Source organism: Rhinatrema bivittatum, chromosome 1 (assembly GCF_901001135.1).
Source record: "Rhinatrema bivittatum chromosome 1, aRhiBiv1.1, whole genome shotgun sequence".
NCBI lineage: Eukaryota > Metazoa > Chordata > Amphibia > Gymnophiona > Rhinatrematidae > Rhinatrema > Rhinatrema bivittatum.
The window spans coordinates 268689621-268704987 of NC_042615.1; the positions used below are offsets into that span (position 1 = coordinate 268689621).

The following is a 15367-nucleotide window of genomic DNA, read 5'->3' on the forward strand; positions in this document are numbered from 1 at the left end:
AAATGTGTTTGGCCACGTGGTTAACTCCTCCCCTCCTTCAGGTGCCGATGTCATTAGCAAAAGCCAGGACTCGGTGTCATACGATTCAGCATGTCATTCAAAGGGGACTGCATGAGCCTTTGCTGATGATGTTGGGACTCAGCAAACATCACAGGCAGCACCTAATATTAATTTTAAAATGTTTGCCAGGCCCACCCCCATTCTAAGTAGTCTCATGAGGGATTATCAGATGTCTTCTAAAAATCCAAATACACTATATCAATCAGCTCACCTTTATCCATATGCTTATTTACACCTTCCAAGAATTTGAATAACTCTTTGTTAATAAATCCATGCTGGTTCTTGTCCATTAAGTCATGTTTCTCCATATGACCAAAAATTGTGTTCTGAATTATAGCTTCTACCGTTTTACCAGGCAGACATCTGGTTCACTGCCTGTAGTTATTCAGTTACCCTGGAACTCTTTTTGAAAACTGACGTTATATTTGCTATGCCCCAATGCTCAGGTATAGAAGTTTTGAATGCTAGGTAAGTAGGTAGGTCTGCAGTTTCATATTTGAGTTCCTTCAGAACTCTGGAGTGAATACCATTAGGTGCTGGAGATTTACTAATTCCTGGCAAATCGCAAGATCAGCAGCCAGGAAGCACTGGCCTGAAAATGTTAATTCTTGCAGTACAGCAGTGTTCCAGCTGGCAAAGCTCACCCTGCCAGCTGCAAAGAAAGGAGGCGGCCTATGACAAGTGGTAGAGCCCACCACTGTAGCTACTTAAAAAAAGATTGTGGGGGGGGAGGGGGGAGGTGAGGGAAGGAAGAAACAAGGTCTAAGACGATAGGGAGAGAAAGAAGACTGACAGAGGAACAGCCCCACCTGGCTTGGCCTGCTCCCCTCCCCCCCAAAATAAATTTCCTCCTAACAATGCCTTTTCTTTTCAGAAACATTTTCAGTCCCAGGAAGGCAGATAATATATATAACTAGACACATACTGGTTTGGAACATCAGGTGATCCAGTTACATGATGGTTATCTGAGGTTTAAAAGGATTTATCAGTTATTAACACCTGAAAACAAGGGATGGAAAAGAATCCTAAGTGTATCTTGGTCTAAGGATCAGGAAGTCACTTTCTCCTGATTTGCTGGTTGAACATATCTCCAACACTACTGCCCACCTCCCAGCACTTGGGAGAATTTGAAAGCATAATCTGATACACTGTTATGAAAGGATACTGGATGTCATATAATCTCATACAATACAAAGTTTTCGATATATTACCAACTTAATATAAGTTAGATATTTTGCATTTAAACAAAATGTGTGCAAAAATATATAGATTTGCATACCCTGGGGTCTCTAATGTATGCAAACCTATCTCATGTATTTTCCTTATAGATATCCTGACATCCCAACTGGGTTGGTATGCCTCCAGGAAAGGGTTGGGAAACACTGGTCTATACCAACAGTGTCTGTACAGTAAGGCAACCTGCCATGGTATACTTCCTGAAAGCAGACAAATAAGAGAGTTTCAAAAACAGATGACAAGTTTTAACTCTGTAAAGTTTCTTTTTGGGTGGGGAGTGGCAGACAGAGTTACCCATAATCCCCTATTGAATGGTAAGATTATTACAGAAAAACACTGTAGCTCCACACATTTGCTCTAGTTCAAGAGGGAATATAGGTAAGAGAATTTGGAGTCAAATAAATATCTCATCTAAATTCTCATTTAAATTCACATTTTTAGTAGTTTCAGAAAACCTACATAATGCAAAAACACTTTTTTCTACAGGCACTGAATTAACAGAGCCAAGAGAAGGAAGAAATAGTTGGTGTCTTCCTGTAAAAACCTTATCAGCACAAAAAGATAATGCACAGATCAGATTTTCTAAAACTAAAAAAATGAGAATTTCAGGCATGGATGCCTGTTCTTTCTACTTCAAACTTCCTTGAAAGTGGAGCATTATTACTGAAAAATGCTCAAGTTCCATACATTTTCACCTATTCGGTGAAGGATTATGGATAAATACTACAAGGCAGCCACGAGAGCTCTGTACTAATGAAAAGCCTTGCTTTCCCTGAACTAAATGATGTATTAATTCCTAAGATAATCTAATTGGAGCGGGGGGGAGGGGGGGGGAGAAGGACATGGGATTTATTTTTGACCCGGCAGTTGCCTCCTGCCCCCTTTGGGCTTCCAGCAAAATCAGAACCATGAGCCTTCATTCAAAACCACCCCGAGAATTCCTCCCTTATTTTACATCTTTCTCCCAATTCATCTAAGCCCATAAGAACATAAGAAATTACCATGCTGGGTCAGACCAAGGGTCCATCAAGTCCAGCATCCTGTTTCCAACAGAGGCCGAACCAGGCCACAAGAACCTGGCAATTACCCAAATACCAAGAAGATCCCATGCTACTGATGCAATTAATAGCAGTGGCTATTCCCTAAGTAAACTTGATTAATAGCAGTTAATGGACTTCTCCTCCAAGAACTTATCCAAACCTTTCCTGAACCCAGCTACACTAATTGCACTAACCACATCCTCTGGCAACAAATTCCAGAGCTTTATTGTGCACTGAGTGAAAAAGAATTTTCTCCGATTAGTCTTAAATGTGCTACTTGCTAACTTCATGGAATGCCCCCCTAGTCCTTCTATTATTCGAAAGTGTAAATAACCGAGTCACATCTAGTCGTTCAAGACCTCTCATGATCTTAAAGACCTCTATCATATCCCCCCTCAGCCGTCTCTTCTCCAAGCTGAACAGCCCTAACCTCTTCAGCCTTTCCTCATAGGGGAGCTGTTCCATCCCCTTTATCATTTTGTTTGCCCTTCTCTGTACCTTCTCCATCGCAACTATATCTTTTCTGAGATGCGGCGACCAGAATTGTACACAGTATTCAAGGTGCGGTCTTCACCATGGAGCGATATAGAAGCATTATGACATTTTCCGTTCTATTAACCATTCCCTTCCTAATAATTCCTAACATTCTGTTTGCTTTTTTGACTGCTGCAGCACACTGAGCCAATGATTTCAAAGTATTATCCACTATGATGCCTAGATCTTTTTCCTGGGTGGTAGCTCCTAATATGGAACCTAACATCGTATAACTACAGCAAGGGTTATTTTTCCCTATATGCAACTCCTTGCACTTGTCCACATTAAATTTCATCTGCCATTTGGATGCCCAATCTTCCAGTCTTGCAAGGTCCTGCTGTAATGTATCACAGTCTGCTTGTGATTTAACTACTCTGAATAATTTTGTATCAACCGCAAATTTGATAACCTCACTTGTCGTATTCCTTTCCAGATCATTTATATATATATATATTGAAAAGCACCAGTCCAAATACAGATCCCTGAGGCACTCCACTGTTTACCCTTTTCCACTGAGAAAATTGACCATTTAATCCTACTCTCTGTTTCCTGTCTTTTAACCAGTTTGTAATCCACGAAAGGACATCGCCTCCTATCCCATGACTTTTTAGTTTTCTTAGAAGCCTCTCATGTCAAATGCCTTCTGAAAATCCAAATAGACTACATCTACTGGTTCACCTTTATCCACATGTTTATTAACCCCTTCAAAAAAATGAAGCAGATTTGTTAGGCAAGACTTCCCTTGGGTAAATCCATGTTGACTGTGTTCCATTAAATCATGTCTTTCTATATGCTCTACGATTTTGATCTTGAGAATAGTTTCCACTATTTTTCCCGGCACTGAAGTCAGGCTCACTGGTCTATAGTTACCCTGATCGCCCCTGGAGCCTTTTTAAAATATTGGGGTTACATTGGCCACCCTCCAGTCTTCAGGTACAATGGATGATTTTAATGATAGGTTACAAATTTTAACTAATAGATCAGAAATTTCATGTTTTAGTTCCTTCAATACCCTAGGATGCAATAGTCCTCAGCTGGTTGCTCCTTGCAGAACACCCCTACAATCATGAACCTTGAATGAACGTGACTTCACAGGCGCTATAGATGCTACTTCCGTCCACAACCCCGGCTCTTGCAGAACCTGGACCTAGGAATCAAACCCAAGTCACTGCCACACAGCTACCATGACAGCCCTGGAGAAAATTTTTTTTTTTATTTCTTTTTCTTGATATCTAATATAATACAAGGCAGTAACAACATGTCAGTAAGATAATTCACAACAATGCAACTCAAGTTTCAGGTTACCAATAAGTAGACATCATTTCTACAAGTTATTCCCCCAAAACGTATTTTAAAAAAAAAAGGCTAAAACCATACTTGAATTAATGAAAACAGAAGTTACAGATAAAGAAATAAGATCCTTAACAGGAAAAATAAATGAGGCTTTAAACCTGAATATCTGCGAATAATATTTTTCTTTCATTGAGAGTGAGGGCGGGACATTCTTCTCCTACCCCAGAGTAAAGGAAATTCTCTTTAGAGAATCAGACCAAGCCAGTTCTTGAGGGAGACTTTTAGTACATTAGATGAAAAGAAATGTTGCTGTTTTGAGACCGATAATTAAAATCAATAGGCAAATGTTCCCCTTTGTGTGGTTGTCTATATAAATATGTGACAGCCTCTATGTGTTGGGCCTGATTGGTACAGCTGCTTTGTTCTATAAATTGCCTAATAAACATGAATAATGAATGCATTATTGTGATTTAAAAATGTTATTTAAAAAATTCCTTAAGCCATATGGACAACAAACCCAGGCGGTAAGGGAGTTATTAAACTCAGAATCCAAGATATGGCTCCATAACAGAACTTTCAACAGGGATTGTTTAGGAATCAAAATGGATTCTGGTCTTATTAAAATGACTAGTAGGGGAGGGGAGGTGTCATCTGTTTGTTTCTTTTCTTGTTTGATGTCTTTCCTGCTGTTTGGAGCCTCTGTACAACGTTCTTGCCAAGAATAGGATCACATTATGTTTAATTGGAACTGTGTTTTTTGTGTATGGGAGCGCCGTGACCTGTTTTTAGGAAAAAAGTTTTCCTTTTTGCAGATGCTTAATCTGACTTCCCTGCAAATCCCTAGTCTGATTTCCCTAAATATTCTTAATTTGATTTCCAGGATGCACCAATTTCACACCCTCATATTCAGGTACCTATGTCTGGGTATTTACTTGAGTATGTAATTCAGAAAAGGGTAATAAAACACTATCCATGAAACCTCGCAATCAGGGCTTTCTCCATCCTAACAATGGCTGTCCATAGCATCTACAGGATCACTATAGATGTTTAACAGGAAAGGTCTTGACCTCTAGTCCCTGTCTTCCACATTGGACATGAGCCAGTGTCACTTTTTCCAACCGAGGATTAGTTAAAGTTTCTCCATCACACAAGCCAGCCGGGCATATTAACCACTTTCGATACTTTCCCGATTAGCAGACTCTACACCAGGCCCTTCTCCCAGTGCCAGAGGTTTGGCTGTTGGGACTGAGTCACACTAAGAGCAGCTGCTCCAGCAGCAAGTTCATTCCCTCCCAGTGATGAACTTTGACTTAAGAGAGTCATGAACCATCCAGGGTCTTCTGTGTCATGTGAAAAGACGAGACAGACTCTGACGGAACAGTCTGAAAGCAGCATTGAAAACTCCCCTCGAGCTCCCTCTCTTCAGATACTCCAGCAGTCTCTCTTCACTGGTCTTATGATGCAGACTTCAAAACAGTTTAGTAGCCAGTATATGGACTGCTTTTACTCTGTCAATATCCTTTCAGGGTTATGGCCTTAAGAATTTGACACAATACTCTGGGTTGACATCACACCCCTGACTCGTTATCACTTCCTCTTTTTTTCCTACTGGTTATGCCTCTCTCTATTCACCTTAGCATCCTTCTGACTCTAGCCACCACCTTATCATACGGTTTCGCTACTTTGAGATTATCAGATACAATCACTCCATAGTCACTGCTGGTTGGTGCAAATCAGTATCTCATGCCCCATTGTGTACTCCCTTGGATTTCTGATACTTCACACATCCAGCAGAGCTCTCTGCTACAACGGCAAGGGAGAAGAAAAAGGGTTCGCACTCAAAACGCGGGGAGTAGCTGGCTTGTTACGGCGGTTACTACCCCAAACCAAATGTGCCTGATACTTCACTTTCCATGCATATCCAGCATGGTTCTCTGCTGCATCGACATGGGAGAAAGACTGATACATCACGCATTTCCAGCATAGCTCTCTGCTTCAACAGCAGGGGAAAAAAAAAAAATTAACAAACAAACAAACAACGGCAGGGGGAAAAATAAAACAAAAACAAAAAACTGATGCTTCACGCATATCCTGCATAGCTTCAACAACAGGGGTGAAGAAAAAAAGGATTCGCAATCACAAAGCGAGGAGTAGCTGGCTTGTTACGGCGGTTACTACCCCAAACCAAATGTGCCTGATACTTCACTTTCAATGCATATCCAGCATGGCTCTCTGCTTCTACAGCAGGGGAGAAGTAAAAAAAAACCAACAAGAGCTATACAACATAGTCTAGGTAAAACAAATAAGCATGGGTGTAGCTTGCTTATCGCGGCAGTTACTGCCCCTACTACCCCTAACTAATCAAGCTAGATATTTCACTTGCATGCAGCTCCATCACTGCTCTCTACATTAATGGTGGGGGTGGAAGGGGAATAGAACAAGGAGCTAAGAGTAACAGATAAGAATGAGAGAAAAAATGTGTGAGGCTTGCTGGGCAGACTAGATGGGCCATTCGGTCTTCTTCTGCCGTCATTTCTATGTTTCTATGTTTCTATGTTTCAAATGTGTGACGTTGCACATTTTTGCAGTGAAATTTTGTTGCCAAGCACTAGATAGCTCTTCATACTTTCTCCGATCACATCCCATTTTGTCTGCACACTTAGGTATGACCACACTTTTGTAGATCTTAGGGCTGTACAAAAGAGATTTTTCCCATTTTGTGTCTATTTACCTACAAGCTCTAGAGATGCTCCTATTTTGGATGTTCCTGGTAAATCTGAAATGTCAATGGACAAATTACATCTCACAGCTTTTCTGAAATACTCACAATCAGAGATAACCACTAGGGCGGGTTGCTTATGATTTTTACTCTTGCACCAGATTAAAATTAGAACTTTACAAATATTTTTTAGTGCTAAACATATGTTTCCTGGCCATAGACTAGCAGTAAGAGTGATAAGGGACAACCAGTGTTTCCCTATGTATCTAAATCCAAGCAGCAAAAGCTGAAGTTGTTTCTGAGCAAAAGGTAGGTGGCAATTTCCTTAGGCACCGCCTTTATACTTAGGTTTCCTTGTACATGTGAAAATAAGGTAAGAAGATACACAGTAACTGTTCTATGAACTAGATCATTGTAATTCCTTTTAGCAAGCCAGGATTAGAACCACCAATTTGTCTGCGCAATAATCTTTAATATTTTCAGCTATCAGTGTTATTGATCCTGCATATTATGTTATATTTTGTAAATTTAACACTGCTCCTTTTGAGGTATAAAGCAGAGTTGCATACTGTAACAGGCTTGCTCCTAGGACAGCAGAATGTTAATTCTAGTTTCTAGTTCTAGAAACTTATGTCAAAGTTTCTAGAACTTTGACTAGGCAAACTTAGAATGCCCAGCATGCCCTAATCAACGTGGCCATGCAGGGTCCCTCTCCAGTCTCGTAACAGAATTATGATAAAGAAAATAATAACCACAAGGAGAAACCCAACTCCACGGGGTGGTGGGCAGGTTTCATGAGAACTAACATCCTGCTGTCCTAGAGCACCTGTTACAGGTAAGCGACTGTGCTTTCTCCTAGGACAAACAAGATGGTAGTCCTCAGACATGGGTGAATCCCTAGCGACAGGCTGCTCCCCAACACAAAAGGGGACCACCAAGCACCAACCAGGTGCCAACAGGCACAACAACCACAGCGCTGTTAGCAACAGAGAGGGGAGACAGCCTGAACCCAAACAACAGACCCTAGGTAGGGAGAGTTGGGTTCTACACCTCAAACAGGCTCCGGAGGGCAGACTGGCCTAACCCTACTGTCACATCAGCCACCCTTATCCAGACAGTAGTGAGATGTGAATGTGTGGAGAGAACTACACGTCGCAGCCTTGCAGATCTCCTCCATAGGAACTGCTCCCAAGTGGCCACCGATGTTTCCATGGCTCTGACAGAATGAGCCTTGATATGACCCCCAAGATGCAGTCCCTCCTGGGCTTAACAGAAAGAGATGTAATCTGTAAGCCAATTGGATAGTATCTGTCTGTAAGCCAATTGGATAGTATCTGTTTGGCAACCGCAACTCCAAACCTATTCCTATCAAAAGAAAGGAAAAGTTGGGTGAACTGTCTATGGGCTTCTGCTCGCTCCATGTAGAATACTAAGGCTTTCTTGCAATCCAAACTGTACAGGGCTCATTCACCTTGGTGCAAACAAGGCATGGAAATAATATTGGCAGCACGAGTGACTGGTTAAGATGGAAATCCATCCACACCTTAGGTAGGAACTTGGGGTGCATATGGAGGACCACCCTATCATGATAAAAATTTAGTGTAAGGTGGATAAATTCACTAAGGCTTGCAGTTCGTTGACCCTGCGTGCTGAAGTAACTGCCACCAAAAATATGACTTTCCAGGTCAGGTACCTCAGATCTTAGGTATGCAGTGGCTCAAAAGGAGCTTTCATCAGCTGCGTGAGCACCACGTTGAGGTCCCAAGACACAGTGGGAGGCCTTAGGGGAGGCTTCAACTGACACAGGCCCAGCATAAAGCATACAACTATGGGCTGTACAGAGATGGCTTACCCTCTACACTGTGGTGGTAAGTGCCAATTGCACTGAGATGGACCTTAATGGAGTTGGTTTTTAAGCCAGCCTCCGACAGGTGCAGGAGGTAATCGAGCAGTTTTTGTTAAGGACAGGAGAACGGATCTAGTGCTTTCTGCTCACACTACACAGAAAATCAGATTCCCCCCCCCAGCGAAAGGGGAGTGAAGTGGACTCTGGGGGCCCCATGGGAGGCCCCCGGCCCCCCCCCCCCCCGCTGAGCCCTGGGTCCCCTGCGGTACCTCCGCTAACCGGGGTGCCTTGGAAGGAGGAGGGTCCGGGCTGGGTGCCCGAGGAACCTCCAGGCGCTGCAAATAGGCATTGTACATCAGCACAATGAACTCCGTGGAAAAAGGTGGGGGACCTCGGGGGGGGGCGATGGGAGACACATCCGGGGGGCCCTGGCCACCTGAGGCACCCATCGGAGCAAGAATCGGTGGTTCTTCCCCATCAGAATCCTCTTCCTGCTCCTCTGATGGCTGCTGTACCTGATCGGGAGAATCCAAGATGGCCGCCGTTCCCGCCGATAGCAGCGAAGGGGCCGGCCCCCGGCGCCCGGATTGAGCCAAGGCGTGGTGAATCGTGCAGTCCAGCAGCGCGGAGGTGCCCTCCCCACCAGGGAGGCACCTTGAACAGACTCCCTCCCGTGACAGCCTCGACCCTGGCTTGCCACAGGCAGCGCAGCGGGACGGCCGCGGCATGCTGACAGGCAGCCGGAGAGGGGCGGGCCGCGGGGGGGCCGGTGAGGAGCGAAAAATCCGCGGGAAAAGAGAGCCCTGCGCTCCCCCAAGTGCCCCCAGAAGAGTAGCAGAGGGATACCCCTCTCTGCTGCGGCAGTCCCGGGAAATGAGACGTCACGGGGCCACGGGGCAAACTGCGGCAGAGGGGGGAAGAGGCTGGCACCACCAGCTTTCCCCAGCAAGAAGCAGCTGCAGCTGAAAAGAAGAAAAAAATCACAGAAGACAAACACTTACCCGAAGGCTGAGAGATAGAGAGAGCGAGACTGAAATCAGCCCTGCCTGCAAGCTCCGTGAGAAGCACTGCTCTCACTCCTCCCTCTTCTTTTTTTTTCAAACAAAACTTTCTGACAACTAACAAAGACTTTTACAACACCTTGAGCCAGCCTGAGTATAAAAGCCTAATAAAAGAAAATAAAATTCCTTCATGGAGGGGAAGCACCGGGTTCCCCTACTCTCATCTGCTGGAGTCAGAAATATACTGAGCTCCTGCAGAGGGTGCACATGTTCTTATAGCAGCACCCTCCGAAGCCTTGTCTGACTCTATCTGCTGGACGGGGGACATAACCCACAGTCTGGACTGATCCTGGTACGTACAGGGAACGGATGATGTCACCCATGTGTGAGGACTACCATCCTGCTTATCCTAGGAGAATTAATATGATATAGAGACAGTTTGTTATGGGGGGGGGGGGTTCAGGTATTTTTTTTCTTTTCTTTTCTCGCCCTGGCGTTGCCTTAAAATTATTTTGTTTATTCTGGAAATCTATAAATAATACATTTTTAAAAAGGGGCAAAAAAGACCAATAAATTGAGAGATAAGGACCTAAATACAAATACCCTAGAGGACAGGAAAGAGAGGAGAGAGAGGATAGAGACATTCATGTACTTCAAAAGTAGAAATAAAGCATTAGAAGCAAATCTTTCTCAGTGAAAAAGAAATTCTACATAGAAGAGAAGGTCATGGTGTAAGGCTCCAGCGTGGTACACTCAGGAGCAACATTATTTATTTATCTATTTGTTTGTTTTTATATACCGAAGTATTAGTGTTGGCCTTCACTCCAGTTCACATTTGAACAACATTATACATTAGAAAACATTATACATTAGAAAACATTAGAAAACATTTCTTCACAGAACAAGTGGTGGATGCATTCAATGGCCTCTAGTGGAAGTGATGGAAACAAAACCAGTAACAGAATTAAAGAAAGCATGGGAGAAGTAAAAGGAAAGCCAGAGATGAACTAGAGTCTATAGCACCATCAAAGGTAGCAAAGTGGACATGCTAGATGGGCCTTAATGGTTGTTATAGTATTCTGTGTTTCGACGTTTTCACTATTTCCTGCTTTCTTTATTGTGTTCTGGCACTATCATGAACACCTAGGGAACAACAATGCAGTACCATAAGGAAGCAAGTCAGAATATTGCATGCCTTTACCTTTTGGCTTTCATTTGCTCCCTTAGTTTGGTGTACATCTCCAAAACTGGGTAAAGAGAGAAAAAAAAAGAGAAGACAGGCAATAAGACATTGTTTTCAGACTAACCTCCAGAACATGAATTAAAATGTGATGCAGACGCTACAGTTTTTAATCCTGCCTCTCACCTGGAAGACAAAGGCTTAATTTGTCGACAGTAGTGGCAATGTTTCTCTGTTGCATCCTGCACTGTTTCAGCTCTTCCATTACAATCACCAACTAGTCAGAAAGAGAAGAAAAGTGAAGCCAAATTACAATTTCTATTCAATTCATTTAGTCCCTTCTCTTTCACGGCTCCAGCAACTCACACCACACATTATAGACATGCTCCCATTTGTGGAAATATGGCATGGAATTCCAAACCCAACTACACTAGCCAAAAATAAACAAATAAAACAAATAAATAAATCACTCGCCAAACTTGCACCAGTGTATGATTTCTGCAGGCTAGTGTGACCAAAAGAGTGGGTCTCTTCCAGTTTCCTTCTGCTCACTTTGTTGGTAGCAGCTACCTTTGGGAACAATTTCTGGCACTATCATGAATACGAAAAAACACTGAGTGAATTTCCTACCCCACACTGCTCAGCATATTCATGAGCCTCCGGCGAAAAAAATCCTAAGTAAATCACATATGGTGCTCACTTCTGATCCAGTTCTTTGGTCACCCGGTCAAAGAAATTGATCATATATTTTTGACATGATCTTCCTCTGGCAGAACCAGGCTATCTTGGATCCTATAAACTGCATTCTAGCTATTCTACTATCCTTTTAGTTATAATATTTAATCCTTTTTATTTATTTAATTGACCATAAATAAGCTTCTGACTGAAGTGCCAATAAACTACTTAAAAAACACATTATTGAAAGCAGAGTATTATCTATTGTTGTAATAATAAAAGATTGTAGTTGTGTGTTTTGTAGTGTCAATTCATGAGACCATAAACATCAGCCATGAAACATATAAATAAATACCCCAAAAAATCTTTCTGTGGTATCTCAGAAAGCAAATGTTGCTTACCTGATGTAACAGGTGTTCTCACAGGACAGCAGGATGTTAGTCCTCACAAATGGGTGACATCGAGGATGGAGCCCAACCACGGAAAACTTCTGTCAAAGTTTCAGGAACTTTGACTGGCCCCTACTGGGCATGCCCAGCACGGCACTAACCCTGCAGCCAGCAGGGGTCTCCCTTCAGTCTTGTTTCAAAGCTACAGGCAGTGCTGAAAATAAAATAAAAACTAACCCAACACCGCGGGGTGGCGGGCGGGTTTCGTGAGGACTAACATCCTGCTGTCCTGTGAGAACACCTGTTACATTAGGTAAGCAACATTTGCTTTCTCACAGGACAAGCAGGATGGTTGTCCTCACAAATGGGTGAGTACCGAGCTGAGGATGTCCGGACATGCACCAAATGTACCCAACGGCGTGCAACAGGCACAACAACTGGGGTGAAATTTGGTAGAGGACATCCGCACCCTACCGGGAGGTGGAAGGGTGTTGGTACATCATGCTGGAAAAAGGTTACGCAAGACAGACTGGCCGAAAATGGAATCCTGTCTTCCAGCTTTGTCCAAGCAATAATGGGCTGCAAATGTATGGAGGGAACTCCAGGTGGCAGCCTTGCAGATGTCAGGAAGCGGCACCGATCGAAGGTGTGCTACTGAAGTTGCCATGGCCCTCACAGAGTGTGCTTTGACACGGTCTTGGAAAGGAATGCCAGCTTGCTGATAGCAAAAGGAGATGCAGTCCGCCAACCAGGAGGAAAGAGCCTGCTTACCCACAGGTTGACCTAACTTGTTAGGATGGAAAGAGACGAATAATTGAGTGCGCTTCCTGTGGGCAACTGTACGGTCTAGATAGAAAGCTAGAGCACGTTTACAGTCAAGGGTATGCAGAGTCTGTTCCCCGGAGTTGGAGTGGGGCCTGGGAAAGAAGATAGGTAGTATAATGGATTGATTAATATGAAACTCCGAAACTACCTTAGGTAAGAATTTAGGGTGAGTGCAGAGTACCGCCCGGTCCTGCAGGAGTTTAGTGTAAGGCGGATAGGTAACTAGGGCCTGTAATTCACTAACCCTGCGAGCTGAAGTGATAGCCAAAAGGAATAACACTTTCCATGTGAGATATTTTAGGTCACAGGAGTGAAGAAGTTTGAAAGGAGGTTTCATAAGGCGACCAAGAACCAGATTAAGGTCCCAAGATGGGGCCGGAGGGCGTAAAGGTGGCTTCAAATGGAGCAAGCCTTTAAGAAAGCGTGTTACAAGGGGTTGTACTGAAATAGGGACACCCCCGATACCTTTATGGAAGGCGGCTACCGCACTGACATGCATTCTAATGGAAGAGGTCTTTAGACCTGATTCTGATAGATGCCAGAGATAGTCCAAGAATTTAGAAATTGGACAGGAAAGGGAATCAAGGGACTGAGAAGTGCACCATGATGTATACCTTTTCCATTTGTAGGAATAAGATTTTCTTGTGGAAGGCTTTCGTGAAGCGATCAGGACACGAGAAACTGAATCCGAAAGGTTAAATGGCTGAAGGACTAACCTTTCAACATCCATGCCGTTAGGGACAAGGCTTGGAGGTTGGGATGGAGGAGGCATCCATCGTTTTGAGTGATCAAATGCGGGTCCTTTCCCAGAGGAATTTGCCTGCGGATGGAGAGATCCTGAAGTATGGGAAACCACACTTGGCGTGGCCAGTGCAGTGCTATCAGGATCATAGTTCCTCTGTCCTGACGTAGCTTCACGAGAGTCTTCGATAGAAGAGGAAGTGGAGGGAATGCATAAAGCAGGCCGGTTGTCCACATGAGGGAGAATGCATCCCTGGGTCGAGAGTGCTGGCTCCGAATGAGAGAGCAGTAATTGTCCACTTTGTGGTTCTGAGGGGACGCAAAGAGGTCTATGTGGGGATAACCCCATTTCTGGAAAAGAGAGGTCACTACCAAGGGATTGAGTGATCACTCGTGTGGTTGGAAGACACGGCTTAGCTGGTCTGCCAATACATTGTCTGCTCCCGGCAAGTAGGTGGCCCTGAGGTACATGGAGCGGGAGAGGGCTTCTGCCCAAATCTGCGCAGCTTCCTGACACAAAAGAAAGGAACCTGTGCCTCCCTGCTTGTTGATGTACCACATGGCCACCTGGTTGTCCGTCTGAATCAAGATGACATGGGTCGATAGGCAATCTTGAAAAGTCCTGAGAGCATACCGTATTGCTCGAAGTTCCAGGAAGTTTATCTGGTGTTTGGCTTCCTCTGGAGACCAGAATCCTTGGGTTTGTAAATTGTTTACATGGGCTCCCCAACCGACGTTGGAAGCATCGATTGTGAGAATTAATTGAGGATCTGGTAGGTGAAAAGGCAAGCCCCGTAGGAGGTTGGATTGATTTGTCCACCAGGCAAGAGACAGACGGAGTGCATCGGTGATGCGAACAATGGAGGACAGAGGCTGAACAGCTTGGGTCCATTGTGATCTCAGAGTCCATTGCATGACTCTCATGGCCAGGCGGGCCATGGGAGTCACATGAACTGAGGAGGCCATGTGTCCCAGGAGAATGAGGAATTGGCGAGCTGTTGCTGTGTGTTGAGACTGCAACTGGCAAGCTAGAGACACAAGGATTTGGACTCGTTGATAAGGAAGGAAGGCTTTTGCCTGTAAGGTGTCCAAGTCTGCCCCAATGAAGGATAAGGTCTGAGATGGGACTAAGCAGGATTTCTCGTAATTGACAAGAAACCCTAGAGAAAGCAGAGTTCGAATTGTCAGGGTCAGGGAGGACCGAGCGAATTGCTGGGTTGGGGCCCTGATTAACCAATCGTCCAGGTAGGGGTAGACGTGGACACCTTCCTTCCTGAGAAAAGCTGCAACCACCACGAGGCATTTGGTAAAAACTCTTGGTGCGGATGCCAGGCCAAAAGGGAGCACTCGGTATTGGTAGTGATTTCGGCCTACTAAAAAACGGAGGTATTTGCGATGAGATTGAGTTATCGCAATGTGAGTATAGGCGTCTTTTAGGTCTAGAGAGCAGAGCCAGTCCCCTCTTTGCAGCAGAGGGAGAAGCGATCCCAGGGTTACCATCTTGAACTTCTCTCTGTAAAGGTATTTGTTGAGAGCCCGTAGGTCCAGGATTGGTCGAAGACCTCCTGACTTTTTTGGGATCAGAAAGTACCTGGAATAGAACCCTAGTCCTTGTTGTGAGGAAGGAACGGGTTCTATAGCGTTTGACTGGAGGAGAAGGGAAACTTCCTGCTCTAGAAGAACGGAGTGATCGGTGAGTCTCCACGCCTGTAGGGGTGGGGAGTCCGAAGGAAGAGTCAGGAAGTTGAGGTGGTAACCCTGTGCAATTATCGCTTTCACCCATTGATCTGTGGTGAAGTGATACCATTTTTCTAGAAAGTGGCTTAAC

The 15367-nt window shown here is 44.2% G+C and overlaps 1 protein-coding gene across 1 annotated transcript in view; it reads right to left on the reverse strand.

The window, feature by feature from the left end:
- EXOC6B (exocyst complex component 6B) overlaps positions 1-15367 on the reverse strand; it is a 1306513-nt gene that overhangs the window by 1121732 nt on the left and 169414 nt on the right. The window contains 2 exon segments of the mRNA XM_029594539.1: positions 10931-10976; positions 11096-11186. Coding sequence (XP_029450399.1) covers positions 10931-10976; positions 11096-11186 — 137 coding nt within the window.